The following is an 18370-nucleotide window of genomic DNA, read 5'->3' as shown; positions in this document are numbered from 1 at the left end:
AAACTGATTAGGGAGCAGAAATGCAATTGAATTGAAACTCACTGGCCCAAGCATTAACTCTGGCAGAGAGACATAGGATAGCATATTTTTACTGATTTAAAGGAAGGGCTTTATTCTTCCTGAGTGGTAGTGATGAAGTGGGTTCTGCTATGAAATGGTAATGTTTTTATTTCCTGCCCTTTTCTTTCTCTTACAGAATAGCTATTAACATAAAATTTAAAGTTGATGAGCTCAGCATCATATATGGGTAAGCAGGGAAATAGGGTTTTATTTATCATATATGGGTAAGCAGGGAAATAAGTCCCCCACAGAGAAGGGGCTTAACAAGTGTTTCATAATCAAGGCCGAGTTATAAATGAATTGGTACTTTAGAAATTCTTTTCTTCTTGCTCTGAGTCCATTGAAAATCTAAGCGATCATTCTCAACCTTGTGTTCCTATCAATGTACTTGGGGGATATGCACATTTGTATTAGTGTCTGTGGTTCTACTAAGTGACTCTCAGGGAGGGTGGGGAATGCATCCTGAAGGAGTGTATTTGAATTTTAAGGGACAGTGCTTTTGCAAACTAGCTGAGAATAGTTCATGTCAAACAACTAATCTAGTCACGGAAAAGAAACAGTGACTCACATGCTGGAACTTTATTTAAATTCCTATTCCACTACTCCAGGGGTTCTGATGTTGCTAAAATCCACAGGGACCTCCCTACCCCCAAACCCAGTGGGGTCCTTTTGCTGTTTATCCTAATCCATATCTATGGGTATTTGATGTTAACATTTCCTTCCTTCTAGGAAGTTTTCTCTTTTGGCTTCTATGATACCAACCTCTCCAGCTTTTCTTACTCATAGTCTCTTTCCCTGGAATTATTTCTTTGAACACTTAAGAAATGTTGATGTTTCCTAATGTGCCTTCATTTGGCCACTTCTCAGGTTTTAGCTGTCTGGGTGACCTCACATTTGTATCTACTTACTACATGTTGACAACTTAGAAATACATATGCCTGGACCAGACTTTTGCCTAAAAATCCACATTCAACAGGTGAGACACCATCATCTGTACACCTCTTCAGTACTTCAAACTAAACATACTCTAAATCAAAATAAGTATCTTTTTACCCCCAAATCTGTTTTATTTTATTGATAGCACTATGACCCCTACCCAGCTTCCTAAATTGAAGAGTTATCCTGACTTTATCCTCTTCATTCCACGTCTAATCAATCAATAGCCCTACTAATTTTATCTAAATAATTCTTATACCTGTCCTATTTTTCAAGTCTTACCAAAGTCTAATTGACGTGGTATAATTGTTCCATGTTTGAAGTGTACAATCTAACACATTTTCAGATATATATGCATCCATAAAACCACCACAATTAAGAAAATGAACATATCCATGACCCCAAAAGTTTCCTTAATTCTCTCTGCCATCATTCCTTCTTGTCCTTCCCTACACAACTCCATCCACAAGTAGCTTCTTTCTGCTTTCTGTGACTGTAGGTTAGTTTGTGTTTTCTACATAATATTATGTAAATGTATTCTTTTTTGTAGCCACCTTTCACTCAATAACTACTTTGATATTCATTGGTTTTTGTGTGCATATAAATAGTTCATTATTTTTTATTGCAAAGTAGTATTCCATTTGTGGATATACAACCATTTGTATATCCATTCACCTGCTGACAGATGTTTGTTTTCTGAGAACCATGTATAAAAGAGCTATGGACATTCCTGTACAAATTTTTGTATCAATATATACTTTCATGTGTCTTGAATGAATACTTTGGAGTGGAATGGCTGGTTCATATAGTAGGTGTATATTTAACCTTTAAGAAACTGCCAAACTATTTTTCAACATGACTAAGCCATTTTATATCCCTATCAGCAGTGTGTAAGAGTTCCACTTGCTCATCCATGGGTATGTTCAAGTCTTTTCAATTTTTGCTATTGTAATAACTGTACAGTGGCATCACATTTTACATTTATTTTGCATTTATCTAGTGTCAAATCTCACTGCAACTCTTATTTCAAGCCATCACTCAGCCCCTGCTTAGACTATTTTTGGACCTAATTGGTCACCCCGCCTCTAGCTGGATTTTCTGAAAATCTATCTTCCTTAGCACTCCTTTCTGTTTCTTGACAGTCCCCTTGGTGAGGTCTTCCTTTATTATTACTGCTTCAGTGCTGCTGTTTGCTCCAGGACTTTAGATCATTTTATTCTAGGTATGACTGCTTGGCTTTTTTCATCCCTATTCGGCTATAATTATTTAAAACATGATGATGATTCTTCAGCCATCCATCTCTCTCCTAGAACTCTGCTAATCCTCAGATGCACAGAACTAGTTGCCTGCCAATTGACGAATTGCCTGCCAAATGCCTGCTAATTGATGAATATCAAAATAATTATTCTGAGTGAAAGAAGGCAGAAAAAAGAGGACATTATGTAAAATTATTTAGAAAACACAAATTATATAGAAAACAAAACTTCCTTAGGCTGCTAAAGATACTAGGAGTACCTTCAAGGCAACATATCTAAAATACGACTCAGCATTGTTCTAGAAAATTCTAGAAACACTTTCAGTTCTTTTTTTCTGTATCCAAAAGCTTGGTAAATGGCACTGACATAATCTTGTTTAAGGGGGGAAAAAAAGGAAACCATTTTTGATCTCCCTTTTTAAAAAACATAGCCTCCAAGCTGATTATGTCATGAAGTTTCTCAATTTAAAAATGCTATATATCTTTAAATCTATTCTTTTTTTAAAAATTTTGTATTAAGGTATGATTGATATACACTCTTATGAGGGTTTCACATGAAAAAACAATGCGGTTACTACATTTACCCATATTATCAAGTCGCCACCCATACCCCAGTGAAGTGACTGTCCATCAGTGTAGTAAGATGCCATAGATCCACTATGTGCCTTCTCTGGACTACACTGTTTTCCCCGTGATCCCCCACACCACGTGTACTAAACATAATGCCCCTTAATCCCCTTCTCCTTCCCTCCCCACCCACCCTCCCACATGCCTTCCCTTTGGTAACCACTACTTCATTCTCGGATTCTCTGAGTCTGCTGCCATTGTTCCTTCAGTTTTGCTTTGTTATACTCCACAAGTGAGGGAAATCATTTGGCATTTGCCTTTCTCCACCTGGCTTATTTCACTAAGCATAATGTCCTCCAGCTCCATCCATGTTGTTGCAAATGGTAGGATTTGTTTCTTTACTATGGCTGAAAAGTATTCCATTGTATATATGTATCACATCTTCTTTATCCATTCATCTACTCATGGACACTTAGGTTGCTTCCAAATCTTGGCTATTGTAAAAAGTGCTATGATAAACATAGGAGTGCATATGTCTTTTTGAATCTGAGAAGTTGTATTCTTTGGGTATATTACAAGCAGTGGGATTCCGGGGTCAAAAGGTATTTCTATTTTTAGTTTTTTTGAGGAACCTCCATATTACTTTCCACAATGGTTGAACTAGCTTACATTCCCACCAGCAGTGTAGGAGGGTTCCCCTTTCTCTACATCCTCACCAACATTTGTTGTTCTTAGTCTTTTCGATGCTGGCCATCCTTACTGGTGAGAGGTGGTATCTCATTGTGGTTTTAATTTGCATTTCCCTTATGATTAGTGATGTGGAGCATCTTTCCATGTGTCTGTTGGCCATCTGAATTTCTTCTTTGGAGAACTGTCTCTTCATATCCTCTGCCCATTTGTTAATCAAGTTATTTGCTTTTTGGGTGCTGAGGTGTGTAAGTTCTTTATGTATTTTGGATGTTAACCCCTTGTTGGATATGTCATTTACAAATATATTCTCCCATACTGTAGGATGCCTTTTTGTTTTGTTGATGATCTCCTTTGCCATACAAAAACTTTTTAGTTTGATGTAGTCCCATGAGTTCATTTTTGCTTTTGTTTCCCTTTCTCGAGGAGATGGGTTCAGGAAGAAGTTGCTCAGGCTTATATTCAGGAGATGTTTGCCTATATTGTCTTCTAAGAGTTTTATGGTTTCATGACTTATATTCAAGTCTTTAATCCATTTTGAGTTTACTTTTGTGTATGGGGTTAAACGATAATCCAGGTTCATTCTCTTACATGTAGCTGTCCAGTTTTGCCAACACCAGCTGTTGAAGAGGCTGTCATTTCCCCATTGTATATCCATGGCTCCTTTATCATATATTAATTGACCATATATGGTTGGGTTTATATCAGGGCTCTCTAGTCTGTTCCATTGGTATATGGGTCTGTTCTTGTGCCAGTACCAAATTGTCTTGATTACTGTGGCTTTGTAGTAGAGCTTGAAGTTGGGGAGCATAATTCCCCCTGTTTTATTCTTCCTTCTCAGGATTGCTTTGGCTATTTGAGGTCTTTTGTGGTTCCATATGTATTTTAGCACGATTTTCTCTAGTTCATTGAAGAATGCTGTTGGTATTTTGATAGGAATTGAATTGAATCTAAAGATTGCTTTAGGCAGGATGGCCATTTTGATAATATTAATTCTTCCTATCCATGAGCATGGGATGTGTTTACATTTATTGGTATCTTCTTTAATTTCTCTCATTAGTGTCTTGTAGTTTTTCAGAGTATAGGTCGTTCACTACCTTGGTTAGGTTTATTCCTAGGTATTTTATTTTTTTGATGCCATTGTGAATGGAATTATTTTCCTGATTTCTCTTTCTGCTAGTTCATTGTTAGTGTATAGGAATGCCACAGATTTATGTGTATTAATTTTGTATCCTGCAACTTTGCTGAATTCAGATGTTAGATCTAGTAGTTTTGGCATGGATTCTTTAGCATTTTTTATGTACAATATCATGTCATCTGCAAACACGGACAGTTTAACTTCTTTCTTACCAATCTGGATGCCCTTTATTTCTTTGTGTTGTCTAATTGCCATGGTTAGGACCTACAGAACTATGTTGAATAAAAGTGTGGAGAGTGGGCATCCTTGTCTTGTTTCTGATCTTAAAGGAAAAGCTTTCAGGTTCTCACTATAAAGTATAATGTTGGCTGTGGGTTTGTCGTATATGGCCTTTATTATGTTGAGGTACTTGCCCTCTATACCCATTTTGTTGAGAGTTTTTATCATGAATGGATGTTGAATTTTGTCAAATGCTTTTTCAGTATCTATGGAGATGATTATATGGTTTTTATCCTTCTTTTTGTTTATGTGGTGGATGATGTTGATGGATTTTCGAATGTTGTACCATCCTTGCTTCCCTGGCATAAATCCAACTTGATCATGATGGATGATCTTTTTGATGTATTTTTGAATTCAGTTTGCTAATATTTTGTTGAGTATTTTTGCATCTATGTTCATCAGGGATACTGATCTGTAATTTTCTTTTTTTGTGATGTCTTTGCCTGGTTTTGGTATTAGAGTGATGCTAACCTCATAGAATGAGTTTGGAAGTATTCCCTCCTCTTCTATTTTTTGGAAAACTTTAAGGAGAGTGGGTATTAGGTCTTCACTAAATGTTTGATAAAATTCAGTGGTGAAGCCATCTGGTCCAGGAGTTTTGTTCTTAGGTAGGTTTTTGATTACCTGTACAATTTCATTGCTGGTAATTGGTGTGTTCAGATTTTCTGTTTCTTCCTTGGTCAGCCTTGGAAGGTTGTATTTTTCTAGAAAGTTGTCCATTTCTTCTAGGTTATCCAGTTTGTTAGCATATAATTTTTCATAGTATTCTCTAATAATTCTTTGTATTTCTGTGGTGTCCATAGTGATTTTTCCTTTCTCATTTCTGATTCTCTTTATGTGTGTAGACTCTCTTTTTTTCTTGATAAGTCTGGCTCGGGGTTTATCTATTTTGTTTATTTTCTCAAAGAATGAGCTCTTGCTTTCATTGATTCTTTCTATTGTTTTATTCTTCTCAATTTTATTTATTTCTGCTCTAATCTTTATTATGTCCCACCTTCTACTGACTTTGGGCCTCATTTCTTGTTCTTTTTCTAGTTTCATCAATTGTGAGTTTAGACTGCTTATATGGGATTGTTCTTCTTTCTTGAGGTAGTCCTGTATTGCAATATACTTACCTCTTAGCACAGCCTTGGCTGCGTCCCACAGATTTTTGCAGTGCTGAATTATTGTTGTCATTTGTCTCCATATATTGCTTGATGTCTGTTTTTATTTGGTCATTGGCCCACTGGTTATTTAGCAGCATGTTGTGAAGCCTCCATGTGTTTGTGGGATTTTTCATTTTCTTTTCATAATTTATTTCTAGTTTCATACCTTTGTGATCTGAGAAACTGGCTGGTACAATTTCAATATTTTTGTATTTACTGAGGCTCTTTTTGTGGTCTAGTATATGATCTATTCTTGAAAATGTTCCATGTGCACTTGAGAAGAATGTGTATTCTGTTGCTTTTGGGTGTAGAGTTCTGTAGATGTCTATTAGGTCCATCTGTCCTATCATGTTGTTCAGTGCCTCTGTCTCCTTACTTATCTTCTGTCTGGTTGATCTGTCCTTCAGAGTGAGTGGAGTGTTGAAGTCTCCTAGAGTGAATGCATTTCATTCTATTTCCCCTTTTAATTCTGTTAGTATTTGTTTCACATGTGTGGATGCTCCTATGTTGGGAGCATAGATATTTATAATGGTTAGTTGGATTGACCCCTTTTTCATTATGTAATATCCTTCTTTGTCTCTTGTTACTTTCTGTTTTGAAGTATATTTTGTCTGATACAAGTACTGGAACTCCTGCTTTTTCTCTCTGTTAGTTGCATGAAATATCTTTTTCCATCCCTTCACTTTTAGTCTGTGTATGTCTTTGGGTTTAAAGTGAGTCTCTTGTAGGCAGCATATAGATGGGTCTTGTTTACTTATCCATTCAGTGACTCTATGTCTTTTGATTGGTGCATTCAGTCCATTTACATTTAGGGTGATTATCAATAGGTATGTAGTTATTGTCATCGCAGGCTTTAGATTTGTGGTTACCAAAGGTTCAAGGTTAATTTCCTTACTATCTCAGAGTCTAACTTAACTCACTTAAGATGCTGCTACAAACACAATCTAAAGGTTCTTTTCTTTTTCTCCTCCTTTTTCTTCCTCCTCCATTTTTTATATATTAGGTATCATATTCTGTACTCTTTGTCTATACCTTGGTTGACTTTGGGGATAGTTAATTTGATTTTGCATTTACTTAGTAATTAGCTGTTCTACTTTCTTTACTGTGGTTTTATTACCTCTGGTGACAGCTATTAAACCTTAGGAACACTTCCATCTATAGCAGTCCCTTCCATCTATAGCAGGCCCTCCAAAATAGACTGTAGAGATGGGTTGTGGGAGGTAAATTTTCTCAGCTTTTGTTTACCTGGAAATTGTTTAATCCCTCCTTCAAATTTAAATGATAATCTTACCAGATAAAATAATCTTGGTTCCAGGTCCTTCTGCTTCATTACATTAAATACATCATGGCACTCCCTTCTGGCCTGTAAGGTTTCTGCTGAGAAGTCTTATATTAGCCTGATGGGCTTTCCTTTGTATGTGATCTTATTTCTCTCTCTGACTGCTTTTAATATTCTGTCCTTATCCCTGATCTTTGCCAATTTTATTACTATGTGTCTTGGTGTTGTCTTCCTTGGGTCCCTTGTGTTGGGAGATCTGTGGATCTCTATGGCCCAAGAGACTATCTCCTTCCCCAGATTGGGGAAGTTTTCAGCAACTACCTCCTCAAAGACACTTTCTATCCCTTTCTCTCTCTGTTCTTTTTCTGGCATCCCTATAATGTGAGTATTGTCCCATTTGGATTGGTCACACAGTTCTCTCAATATTCTTTTGTTCTTAGAGATCCTTTTTTCTCTCTGTCCCTCAGCTTCTTTGCATTCCTCTTCTCTAGTTTCTATTTCACTTATCGTCTCCTCCACCGTATCCAACCTGCTTTTAATACCCTCCATCGTGCTCTTCAACAGTTGGATCTCCGACCGGATTTCATTCCTGAGTTCTTGGATATCTTTCTATACCTCCATTAGCATGTTGATGATTTTTATTTTGAACTCTCTTTCAGGAAGAGTCATAAGGTCCTTGTTATTTAAATCTTTCTCCGGAGTTTTATTTATTTTAGTCTAGACCAGGTTCCTTTGGTGTTTCATGTTTGTATATGGTGCCCTCTAGTGTCCATAAGCTCTACTCTTGAGCTGCTCAGCCCCTGAAGCAATCTTAGGGTTACATGGTAGCGGTATTGGTGCCTGGGGGGAAGAAAGAGCTGTTCCCTGCTTCCCGGCTGCTGTTCCTGTCTCCACTGCCTGAACCAGTGGGCCAAGCACACAGGTATAAGCTTTTGTCCCAGAGCAGCCAGATATGGATCCCTGCTTTCCACAAGTGGCTGGAATCTCAGTCTCTCCAGGAATTCTGCCTATATTAGCTTTCCAACCCCGTAATCACATGAGTCTCATGAAAGCACCATGAAATGTAGGTTTGTGCTCCCAGGGCAGATCTCCGGAGCCAGATATTCAGTAGTCCCAGTCCTTCCACTCCCTCCCTGCTCTGTTTCTCTTCCTCCTGCCGGTGAGCTGGGGTGGGGGAGGGGCTTGGGTCCCACAGGGCCACAACTTTGGCAGTTGTGTGAGGTCTGCTCTTTTCTCCAGGTGCATGCAGTCTGGTGTTGTCCTCTTTCCTGTTACTCTCTCAGGATTAGTTGCACCAACTATATTTTCTAATTGTATACAGTTTTAGGAGGAAGCCTCTGTCTCTCTTCTCACATCGCCATCTTTTTTTTTAAGTCTGTTCTTTCCTCTCTTTTGTCATGGTTTCATTCTCCTCACTCTTCACCTGGTTTAACTGGAGACTGCATCCAAAATTGTCAGAAATCTATTTTTCAAAGTTTACTAAAGAAACTTCAGGGTAAGAGACAAGGATGTCTATAAATCTGATGGTGTCATACTCTTGATTTAAACTCTTAGTAGTTCCTTCTAGCTTTCAGGATAAATTTGAAACTCATTAGCTTAGCTCATCATCAGACTCATAGAGAACCTGCCCCAGGTGGGAAACCCCCTCCTCCCAGGGCTACAAGGCACTTCACCTCTGTTATCTGTCTAGCCTCATCTGATAACTTTCTGCCACCATTTGTCCTGTTAGCCTATGGATTTACTTGTAGTTACTAAACCATTTCTCAAGGTGTGTTCCCCAGTATTAAAAAGAGAGACACAGGCCCAACATGGGGTCACTTCTCCTAGGCAAAATCACCAAATTGGGACCAAATACTAAACTTAATTATTGTTTCAACCTGCCCCAGAAATGTAGTCAGTTAGGAATTTTCTGGTTCAGCATTGTTGATAAAATAATGTCACATGAACCCTCTCCATCTTCCCTAAAAGAAGATGAGGTAATCTGTATTATAAGATCCTGATTTTCCTCCTAAGAGAAAGTGACTTGCCTGAAACAATCTTTCTCTCTCTCTCTCTCTTTTTTTTTTGCTAATAACTTTCTCCTATGTTCCTGTCTATAACAACCTTCCATTTTGTACAATTCTTCAGAATATCTCTATACTTGCTAGAAGATAAAGTAGGGCAGGGACATGAGATGTGCATCATGATTAACTTTTCTTGCCTATGATGAAAAATGCTAGATATAAATAGTAGAGTAAGAACAGAAGGGACTCCATCTTAAGACTAAGATTCCATTTTAAAAACCAGGAAGATAGGAGGTAAGATTCCTAACATATTCTTTGGTCATCACATGATAACTCCAATCTTAATGCAGGGCAAGGAGTCCTTCGTAATTGATATGTCTCTAGTGCTTGAGGGAAACCACTCTCTTGGAGAAGAGGATCAATAAATTTCTTGTATTAAGTTTATCTTACAGAATTATCTAGAGGACTGACTGTAGATATGACATAGTGTCTCTCACCAGAGAGAGAGACATCATGAGACCACAAGTCAAGCCTGTACCCAACAACCCCCACCCCTGCCCTTTGCCCCATTCTTGAAAGCCTTAAAAGACAGAATCTTAAGTCCTTAAGTGTGCCTCCTCACTGAGGTTGCCTGTACTCCCCTTTTTTCAAGTGTGTACTTTTTAAATAAAGCCTTCTCACTGTTCAATTTACTACATTTTGCCTCTGCGATCTTCCAGTAGTAAGTGTCTTTGCTACTTTGCTATTTCATTCTATTTTCCAGACTTCAGCACAAGTCTTTACTGTGTCTCTGTTCTACTCCAGGTGAGTAGGGAGGGGCTACTTAGAGTTCTGGTTTGGACTTGCAAGTTCCTGTTGCCTGGGTGACCTGGACAGGACTGCAGCTGTACAATCATGCTCTTTAGTAGTCTGCCGGAAAATCTTTCTTTGCCTTTGGGAAGTTCTCAGAACATAATCTCACTCCATCCAGTGCTCTGTGGCTCCCCCAAATCCTGGGGTGTTACGGGTTTAGTCCCCATACTGTGCAGATTCAAGCAGACACTGGACTCCAGGTGACCCTGGCTTTAGGAGTTGGCAAGGGATTTGCCCCATGCTGAGCAGGAGTTCAACAAGCTTCCCTTTCCTTTCTCTGTTCTTCCTTGCTCTCTGCTGCCTGCAAGGAAGCTGCCATTCCCTGCTACTCTTGCTTTAATGAATTCCTTCCTTACCTGCATTCATCTGACCTGCTCAAGAATTCCTTCCTGCTCAGAGTCAAGAACCCTACCCATCCAGGTTTGGGTTTCTCCTAGTGCTTCACCTAGTGCACGGGGAGAGACACCCCTCTCCCCAGACACAGCTGCCTGGCAACAAGGGGATGCTGCCCGATTCATGAATTGCTTAATAAAGCCAATTAGATATTCAAATTTACTTGGATGAAATTTGTTTCTTAACACCAGTATGTCAGTACTGCAAGAGTAGAAGGATTTCGGTGGTCAGAGAAGTTTGGAAGATGGGTCAGAGTACAACAGTCTTTGTAACTATTAGGCAGAGCTTCTAACATGCAGCATTGTGCTTCTCTTAGGTGGGAACAATGTACACAGCAGTACTCCAATGTATATACACCCAAAACCAGTTTGTCCAAACTAAGGATCTTCTCCAGTGCTACATGTTCCAGGGAAAAGCAGTTGGAAAGTGATGTTTTATAATGTACTATGCTCTCTGACTTCAGACTTTCACACAACTTTACCCTCTCTGAAAGGTACAAAGGTGGTTTTCATCCAGTGGATTCCTGCTTGAGTCTCAGGGGCACTCCCTTAGGAGCTGACTTCTTTGACTTGAATCTCTCTCTCTCTTCTGAGATTCCTAGTCACTATATAAATCTCTACACAACAATTAGCTTTCTGTCCTCTCACCTTTGATTTTCTTATCTATCTCCCCCATTAGAAGGCAAGGTCCTTGAAGGCAAGGATATGTCATAGCCTTTAGTTTTCGCATAGTACTTAACAGGTCTTTTGCAGATATTTGTTAAATGCAGGAGTGATGGATGGTGCAAAGTTATACCTAAATTTTCATGAAATGTCACAGTGGCATGGTAAAAATTAAAGAAGTCTAAGAAGTCTATATAGACATAAATATCAAAGCCTCATTTGAAGATACCAGTAATGTTATAGTACAAAGAATTATGGGAATTATACTTAAATAATAATAGCAGCCCTCTAAGACCTAACAGACTTGAATTACTGTTTTGGTTGTGAGATCTTATATATATATGCCTGTGACCACATGTAAGTTTGAGTGTGTGCTTCCCTTTTTCTAACCCACTTATATAACTAAATAAAAAGTGTTTGTGAAAATGTTTTAAAAATGTCCTGGAACCATGAAAATGTTACATTATTGTTTATCAATTATTTACTTACACACGTACAAATTCCTGGGATTTTTGGAAAGCAAAGAAGGGTAAATTCTACCTACCTGTGGGCTGTTCTAAAGGAAGCATCTTGGCAAAGTAAGAGAAAAGAAAACCACACAACCTTGTCAAACCCACTACATGATATAATTTTACAAATTGTAAGACAGTTTTATGCTTTCAAATTAAGCTCTCAGTTTCAAAAGAAAATGACAGAGAACCATTTGGCTCTTCAATCAGTCACATCTAACCCAAACCACCTATAATCCAAGCCAAAGAAATGACTATCAATTTTTCACAGAATTTGTGAGTACCTTAAATTACACACAGGGTCTTCCTCATGATTAGGTACACGGAAGCTTTGGGTAGCATGATTAAGGCTTGTAGTGCATTATTACTATAGAAACTCACCTTGTTTTTGAATTCTTGACAGAGTGAATGATTTCCATTTCCCATCATTATGGTTTTGATTGCTGACAATGGAAGCCATTCCTGAACCCAGATCATAGTTGACTTTTATGTGCCCATCAGTGAGCTCTACACTCATGAAATCTTTCTATTAATAGAGTAAAAATACACCAGTGATTAGATACACAGAGAGCTATATGGGTATTTTTTGTGCTTCTCTTAGGTGGGAACTCTTTGTGGGGTTTATAATAGAACCTGGTGGCTAAATTACTACATGTGTTGACCTGAATTTGAAATCCATTTTGAAAACAAAATTGGTGTTAGTATTTTGTGAATGTTTGTGGGTGTGATATTACGGTACAAATGATCACAACCAAATTACTAGGGCATAGCCATTTATGACAGGAGCTTAAGGTAAGCTCCTTCGGAAACACATTAAACAAACCAAAGGTATGTTCCCTGAAAGAATTTTCTAAGAAATAATTGACTTGGAAAAAGCAACATGGATACTTAGGATCCCTTTAAATGTAATCTCTTGAAGACTAAAGGAAATAGTTTTGCTGTTGCACGATTCTATCCTAAGGGAATCTTTACTGGGTGTTTCTCTTAAAGGATTATATAGGGAGTTATACTGAAAATAAATAATGATTAAATTGTATCTGTAATTAAAGATAGCAATGAAAACATGTAAGCTGTATCTACATCATGTACTCTTGGCTATCACACAGCTACCCCAGACTCCTTTGAGCAATAATTGATAATTTAACAGTAACTGATAATTATATTGGAATTTTATGGAAAAGAAGCAAAGACATTTTCGATTACATAAGATGAGCTGTGTATATCGTTACCAGGTCTCGTGTGGCTAGGTACATCAGGAGAGCACTAGAAGAAAATGTCCTGAACTTGAACATGACAGCGGAGATGTTGGGGTACCAGCGAATGGGGCGGCTGACCAAGGCATAGCCTTCTCCATCAAACTGAATAGTCCCCTCACTATCTTCCACCTGAGGACTGAAAAGAGACAGTTCACATTTCACATGAAACAGATAATGTCTGTTTTGGCCATCAGTATTCAATACATCAAACTGTCTTCTGAGACTGGATCGTAAGCTGTTGCAGGGCAGGAACCATCTCCAATATGTTTTCCATCCTTCTACTTCTCTCCATCTGCACTGTCACCGCCCTAGACCAAGTAACCACCCTCTCTCACCTGGACTTCACTAGGTATTCAATAACTAGGTCACGGGTGTTACAAATGCTTGTTTTAAATGCTTTATTTTGCTGAGCACTTTGTGGAGACATATACTGGTGTTGAAGTGTGTCTCAGTGATATGGACTGGTGGGGTTTTTGGAAGAGCTGAGGATGAGTTATTATATTTCCCATATGCATAACATAACTGGGGGTGGGGGTTGGGTGAAGTTGGCCAAAACTTAACGTTGTAAGAAAAAAAAATAAGGGAATATATAGGTTCCTCATCTCTGAATACTTGCTATCCGATAGGTTTTTCTGGGGCAGATTATATTCAGACAATAAAGGATGACTCTACCTTTTGTGGGTTTGTTGATTGTTCCTCTGATATCATCTCAAATACATTTAACAGGAAAATTAATTATTCTTTCATAATTAATGAATGCTATGTTTCTTAATTTGCTTTTTGTTTCTCTTTGGAAACTTGATGTCTAGTCAAGTTAGTGGGGATTAATTACTCTCATTGAAACAGCTACACTCATCTACAAGTAGCTTGCTAACTATAGAATTAGATGTATATTGGGGTTTAGTATATTAACATTTAATTTCAGTGTTCAGCTGAACATTTCATTTCATTCAAACATTCCATCATTTCAGTGTTCAGCTAAAATATATTTTATTTGTAGCAGTTTTTTTCTATTTTAATATGACAGTGATTTTCAGTTTAAGAAAAATAATATATATTTTTTCATATATTTTTTCCTACTTTTGACAGTAATTGTTTGCAAAGTGAAACAACAACTATATCCTTTTTTACTGACTAGTGAACAAATGCAAATTTTCAAGACTGACATTCTAAGATGTTCTACAAAATTTTCTCAGTCTATATCTTGTAACTTCATCTTTTTCATATCTCCTACATAATGATTTCTGCTCTAAAATTGGAATAATTGGGCTTTATGTTAAAATGTGATATATGTTCCCCTGAAGAGAAAACAAGCAACCAACCAAATGCACATCAGGTGTTCTGTGAAAATTATTCCCACAAACACCAAAGCTGACAGAAAATAGGGTTGGGGCAGGTTACTCAAGACTTATGCAACTTTGTAATCAAAGCACTCATAAAAACAATGTAATAATCTTGTTCATGTTAAATACCTTCTTGAATTATAATATTTTGATCAAATTTAAAAATAAAGAATTATTTCAGTAAATATAGAACTTTACCTTAAAAGGCAGAGGTGAAGTTACTTTGATGGCAAGGAATAACTGCAAGGGCTGACCCTGCTGAGTGACAGACATGGTAAAATGCACAGTGATGGTCCTGGAAGATGACTGGTTAGCCAGAGACGGGTAAGATTCCTCAAGGGAGGAACAACCTAAGATAGGCACAGTCGCAGGGGGGCCATCAGGTGAGAAATTGGGGAACAACAGTGGTGAAGCTTAGAACCTCACCCCCCCCTGTGTTGAGAGAAGGCTTCTGCATCCATGGATGTTTTATTGCCCTTGTCTAGCTCGGATTAGCACATAGTCTACAGGCACACACCTGATCATCTACAATTGCTCTCTTACAACACTGAACTATGTTTTCTACCTTTATCTTGCATCTACCTACCACTTCAGCAGTTTATTAAAAATAAAAATAAAAATAATAATAAAGGGAGAAATGTGGGATCCACATATAAATCAAGTATAAAAATCAAACGAATATTCATGTTTGACCTGATTGTTTATAGTTCATAATGAGTGATCAGAACCGAAAGTTTCTGTGATGAATGCCCTTGTACTGTTCACCATGTAAGAACTTATTCACTATGTAAGAATCGTTCACCATGTAAGAACTTGTTTGTTATGCTTCAGAAGATTGGAGACTGATGAGAACTAGGCTTGAGATGGATTAATGATTGTGCATTGAGCATTGACCCCCCTATACAGAATTTTATTGTTGTTAACAACCATTTGATCAATAAATATGAGAGATGCCCTCTCAAAAAAAAAAAAGAGGAAATACAAATGACCAATAAAAATATTAAAAACCCCCCAAAAAAATGCACAGTGATGGAAGCCTAGGCAATGACCACTTCCCAGACAGTGCTTAGCCAAGCCAAAAGCCCACTCGTGGCCAAATGGGCACTGCAGGCAGATTGCGTTGTGGACCCAGGGCTCTTGAATTTGGTGTCTTTGGCTGTGTTGGTATACCTTGCTTTCAGCTACCTTTACTTGGTGGTGCAAAACATTATCTTCGGAAGAACTGAGTATGTACCTATGGGATTTCTGCACCTCACTGACATCATTCTCCCATTTGCTGATCCTGTCTAAGTGAATTTATATTTATGGAGAAAGTACTATGCCAGAACAGATTTTTCTTGCTTTTTTCCTAAACACACTCTGGCTCTCCAGCCTTCCTACCTTTGCTCTCACTGGTTCCTGGAACTAGAATGCTCTTCACATTCTATCTGTCATCTCCTCTTTTGAACTTTTCCTCCATGTCAAGGCTGCCTCAAATGTCACCTCCTCCATGAAGCAGATCGTGATGCTCTTAACCCTATGTGAATAACCCTACTATACTCTAACTGTACTTTTTAGAGATTTTTATTATTCCTTGCATTTTGACTATTTTATTATTTGTCTTTTCCTCCTTCCCTGTCTGGATGTTTCTTGACAGCTAGGACTGGACTGTATGCATTAGGGAGTTGTGTCAATCTCTGTAACCTGAAAAACATCCTATATATGTATTAATTCATCTAATAGTTTATATATGGAAGGCATGATGCACTGCTGAATGTACATTTAAATGCTTTTTAGGTGTTTTTGTTATAATAGGCTTTGGAAAATCCTTCTTATAAATTTACCAAAGAAATGTTTAGGAATGAGCCGGTGTTGATTTGAGTAGCAGAATACTAATGTGGACCTTGTTGTTTTTGTTGTATTAAAAGAATTTTACAGGAAACATTCCATATTAGATTTTATTGAATATTATTCACTAAAACACTTTAAACTATGAATTGGTCAGGCTTTCAAACTGTTCTCAATGTCATGGTGACAAGTCCATGATGACAAAAATAAATAGAGTTGGAAATTAAAACTTTTAGGGATACACTATTTTTGGGCTATGTGAAATTTACTCTGCTATATTAATGGGGAATTTACATCCTGGTAATGTTCATGTGTCCTTTAAATTGGAAACAAAAACACAAACTCTTTAGCACCTAATGATTTTAGAGTTGCTATATGTGTATCATAAATTTCCAGGTATTTATTTAATTTAAATTTTTTAGCTTTAATATGCTCAGTTGATTAGTGGGCTCTAAGTTTTTTATGCTGAAAAATCCTCCACTTATAGCTTATTGCTTTATATCCTCTGTTCAGGTTTACATGAGAATAATTATTCTCTATATGCTTTGTATGCTTGTTTAGCATTTTTAAAGCTCCTACCTTTATTTCATAATTAATAATACATATTATAGCTCTTTCTCCTGGCCCAACTTGGCCCCTTCTTCTCCTCCACCAAAGCAGAATATTCAAGTCCCATGGGTTTCCACTTGAAACACTTACAGGACCCATGTGTTATCTGGAAAATTCTGAGGAGATAAAAACCTGCCCTAGGGCTCTATATTTTTTTATAAACATAAGTGGAGTTTACCCAGGCTCTGTGAGGCCTGAAGCTTAATCAGTTCAGAGAAAGCTCTCTTTAAGAAAAAACAAATTATGGTCACAGGATAGCCATAGACATGAAAAACCTTCTGGACATGAAGGGACATTGGACTGGAGAGAGATAGTAGTCTTAAATGACTGAGGTTAAAATACCTTTCCAATTTTACAAAAACACACACTCTCATGAAAGCACAGCTTGGGTACCTCCCAGGGCCCTGGAACCTGCCTGCAACAAATGGGGGAAAGGGCTGAAACTTACTTTGCCTCATGGTAAATCACCTCTGAATGCAATCACTTCAAACCTGCTCCAGACTGTCCACATCCGTCATAAAGGATTACACAATAAAATTAAAGCTTTTGTGATGCACAGCCTGGACCCTGGGAGAGTCATCATCTTAACTAACCTGACAGTACATCCTTTGCAGTCACCTTCTTTTTCTCGGAAATTCCACAGTCCTATCGGTTTACTGTCAAAGTAAGTTTCTCCCATACAGCCAGTAAATGTAATCACACGTACAGCATCAGCTTTCTGCAGAGAGAAACAGTGTATTTGTTAGAATTTCGAATTCCACAAAATTTCTTAAAGAACCCATGAGGGTTATTAGTGGCAGACTCTGGAGTAGTAATTATCTCCTCTTTCTGATATTCTTGGTTGTGCACATTTTCATCTTTTAACTCTATTTTATCCTCACAGATCCTGGTTATTTTGTGCTATACCAGTTTATCACCATTAGTAAATAAATACTTCCTAGCCTCTGGCTTTAGGTGAGCTGTTTATTCTTTTCGAGATTCTATTTTTTTGTCTTCTAATAACATGGGATTATTAGGAGAATTAAGTTAGGCAATTTATTTATGGTACTACAATCACTGCCTGGTACAGAGAAAGCATTTAATAAATGTTATTGTGCTATACTACTAGGATTTCTCTCCAAAGATCATGAGAATGGGTACATATTAACAACCACAAGGGGGAGAAAACTTACATACAGATTACTCTGTGATTTTTCACTTCCTTTTAGACATAAACAGGTTTCCAGGGCAAGGGAATGAAGAGAAAGAGCAATTTTGTACAGGTGGAACCATCTTGATATTTTTTGCTTGAATACTAAGCCTGACCTCTAAGAGGCGCCATAAATATTTGTTCAATGATGATCCTGGCGTCATTCTCACAGGGTTAGGTCGTAAGCTTGACATATACCACACTCACGGAGGAGGGAAATGACCTGGTCTACTCTACATACTTTGCTGTAATTTGAACATCTCTTTTTGGCATGGACGCATTAAAAATAAATAGTATGATCTGTTACCTAGCATTTTAGAAAAGCTTTCCCAAAGCTAGTCCACATTTAGCTGAATAACATGTGTGTGTGTGTGGGGGGGG

The 18370-nt window shown here is 37.7% G+C and overlaps 1 protein-coding gene across 3 annotated transcripts in view; it reads right to left on the bottom strand.

The window, feature by feature from the left end:
* LAMA2 (laminin subunit alpha 2) overlaps positions 1–18370 on the bottom strand; it is a 588333-nt gene that overhangs the window by 44217 nt on the left and 525746 nt on the right. For all 3 annotated transcript variants that reach the window (XM_073219597.1, XM_073219595.1, XM_073219596.1), the window contains 3 exons: positions 17394–17518; positions 12995–13157; positions 12147–12291 (listed from right to left, as the gene is read on the bottom strand). In XM_073219597.1, the coding sequence (XP_073075698.1) occupies positions 12147–12291; positions 12995–13157; positions 17394–17518 (433 nt within the window). The remainder of the gene's footprint in view (positions 1–12146; positions 12292–12994; positions 13158–17393; positions 17519–18370) is intronic.

The sequence above is a fragment of the Manis javanica genome, chromosome 13, assembly GCF_040802235.1.
Source record: "Manis javanica isolate MJ-LG chromosome 13, MJ_LKY, whole genome shotgun sequence".
NCBI lineage: Eukaryota > Metazoa > Chordata > Mammalia > Pholidota > Manidae > Manis > Manis javanica.
This window is presented reverse-complemented; position numbering and strand designations above follow the sequence as displayed.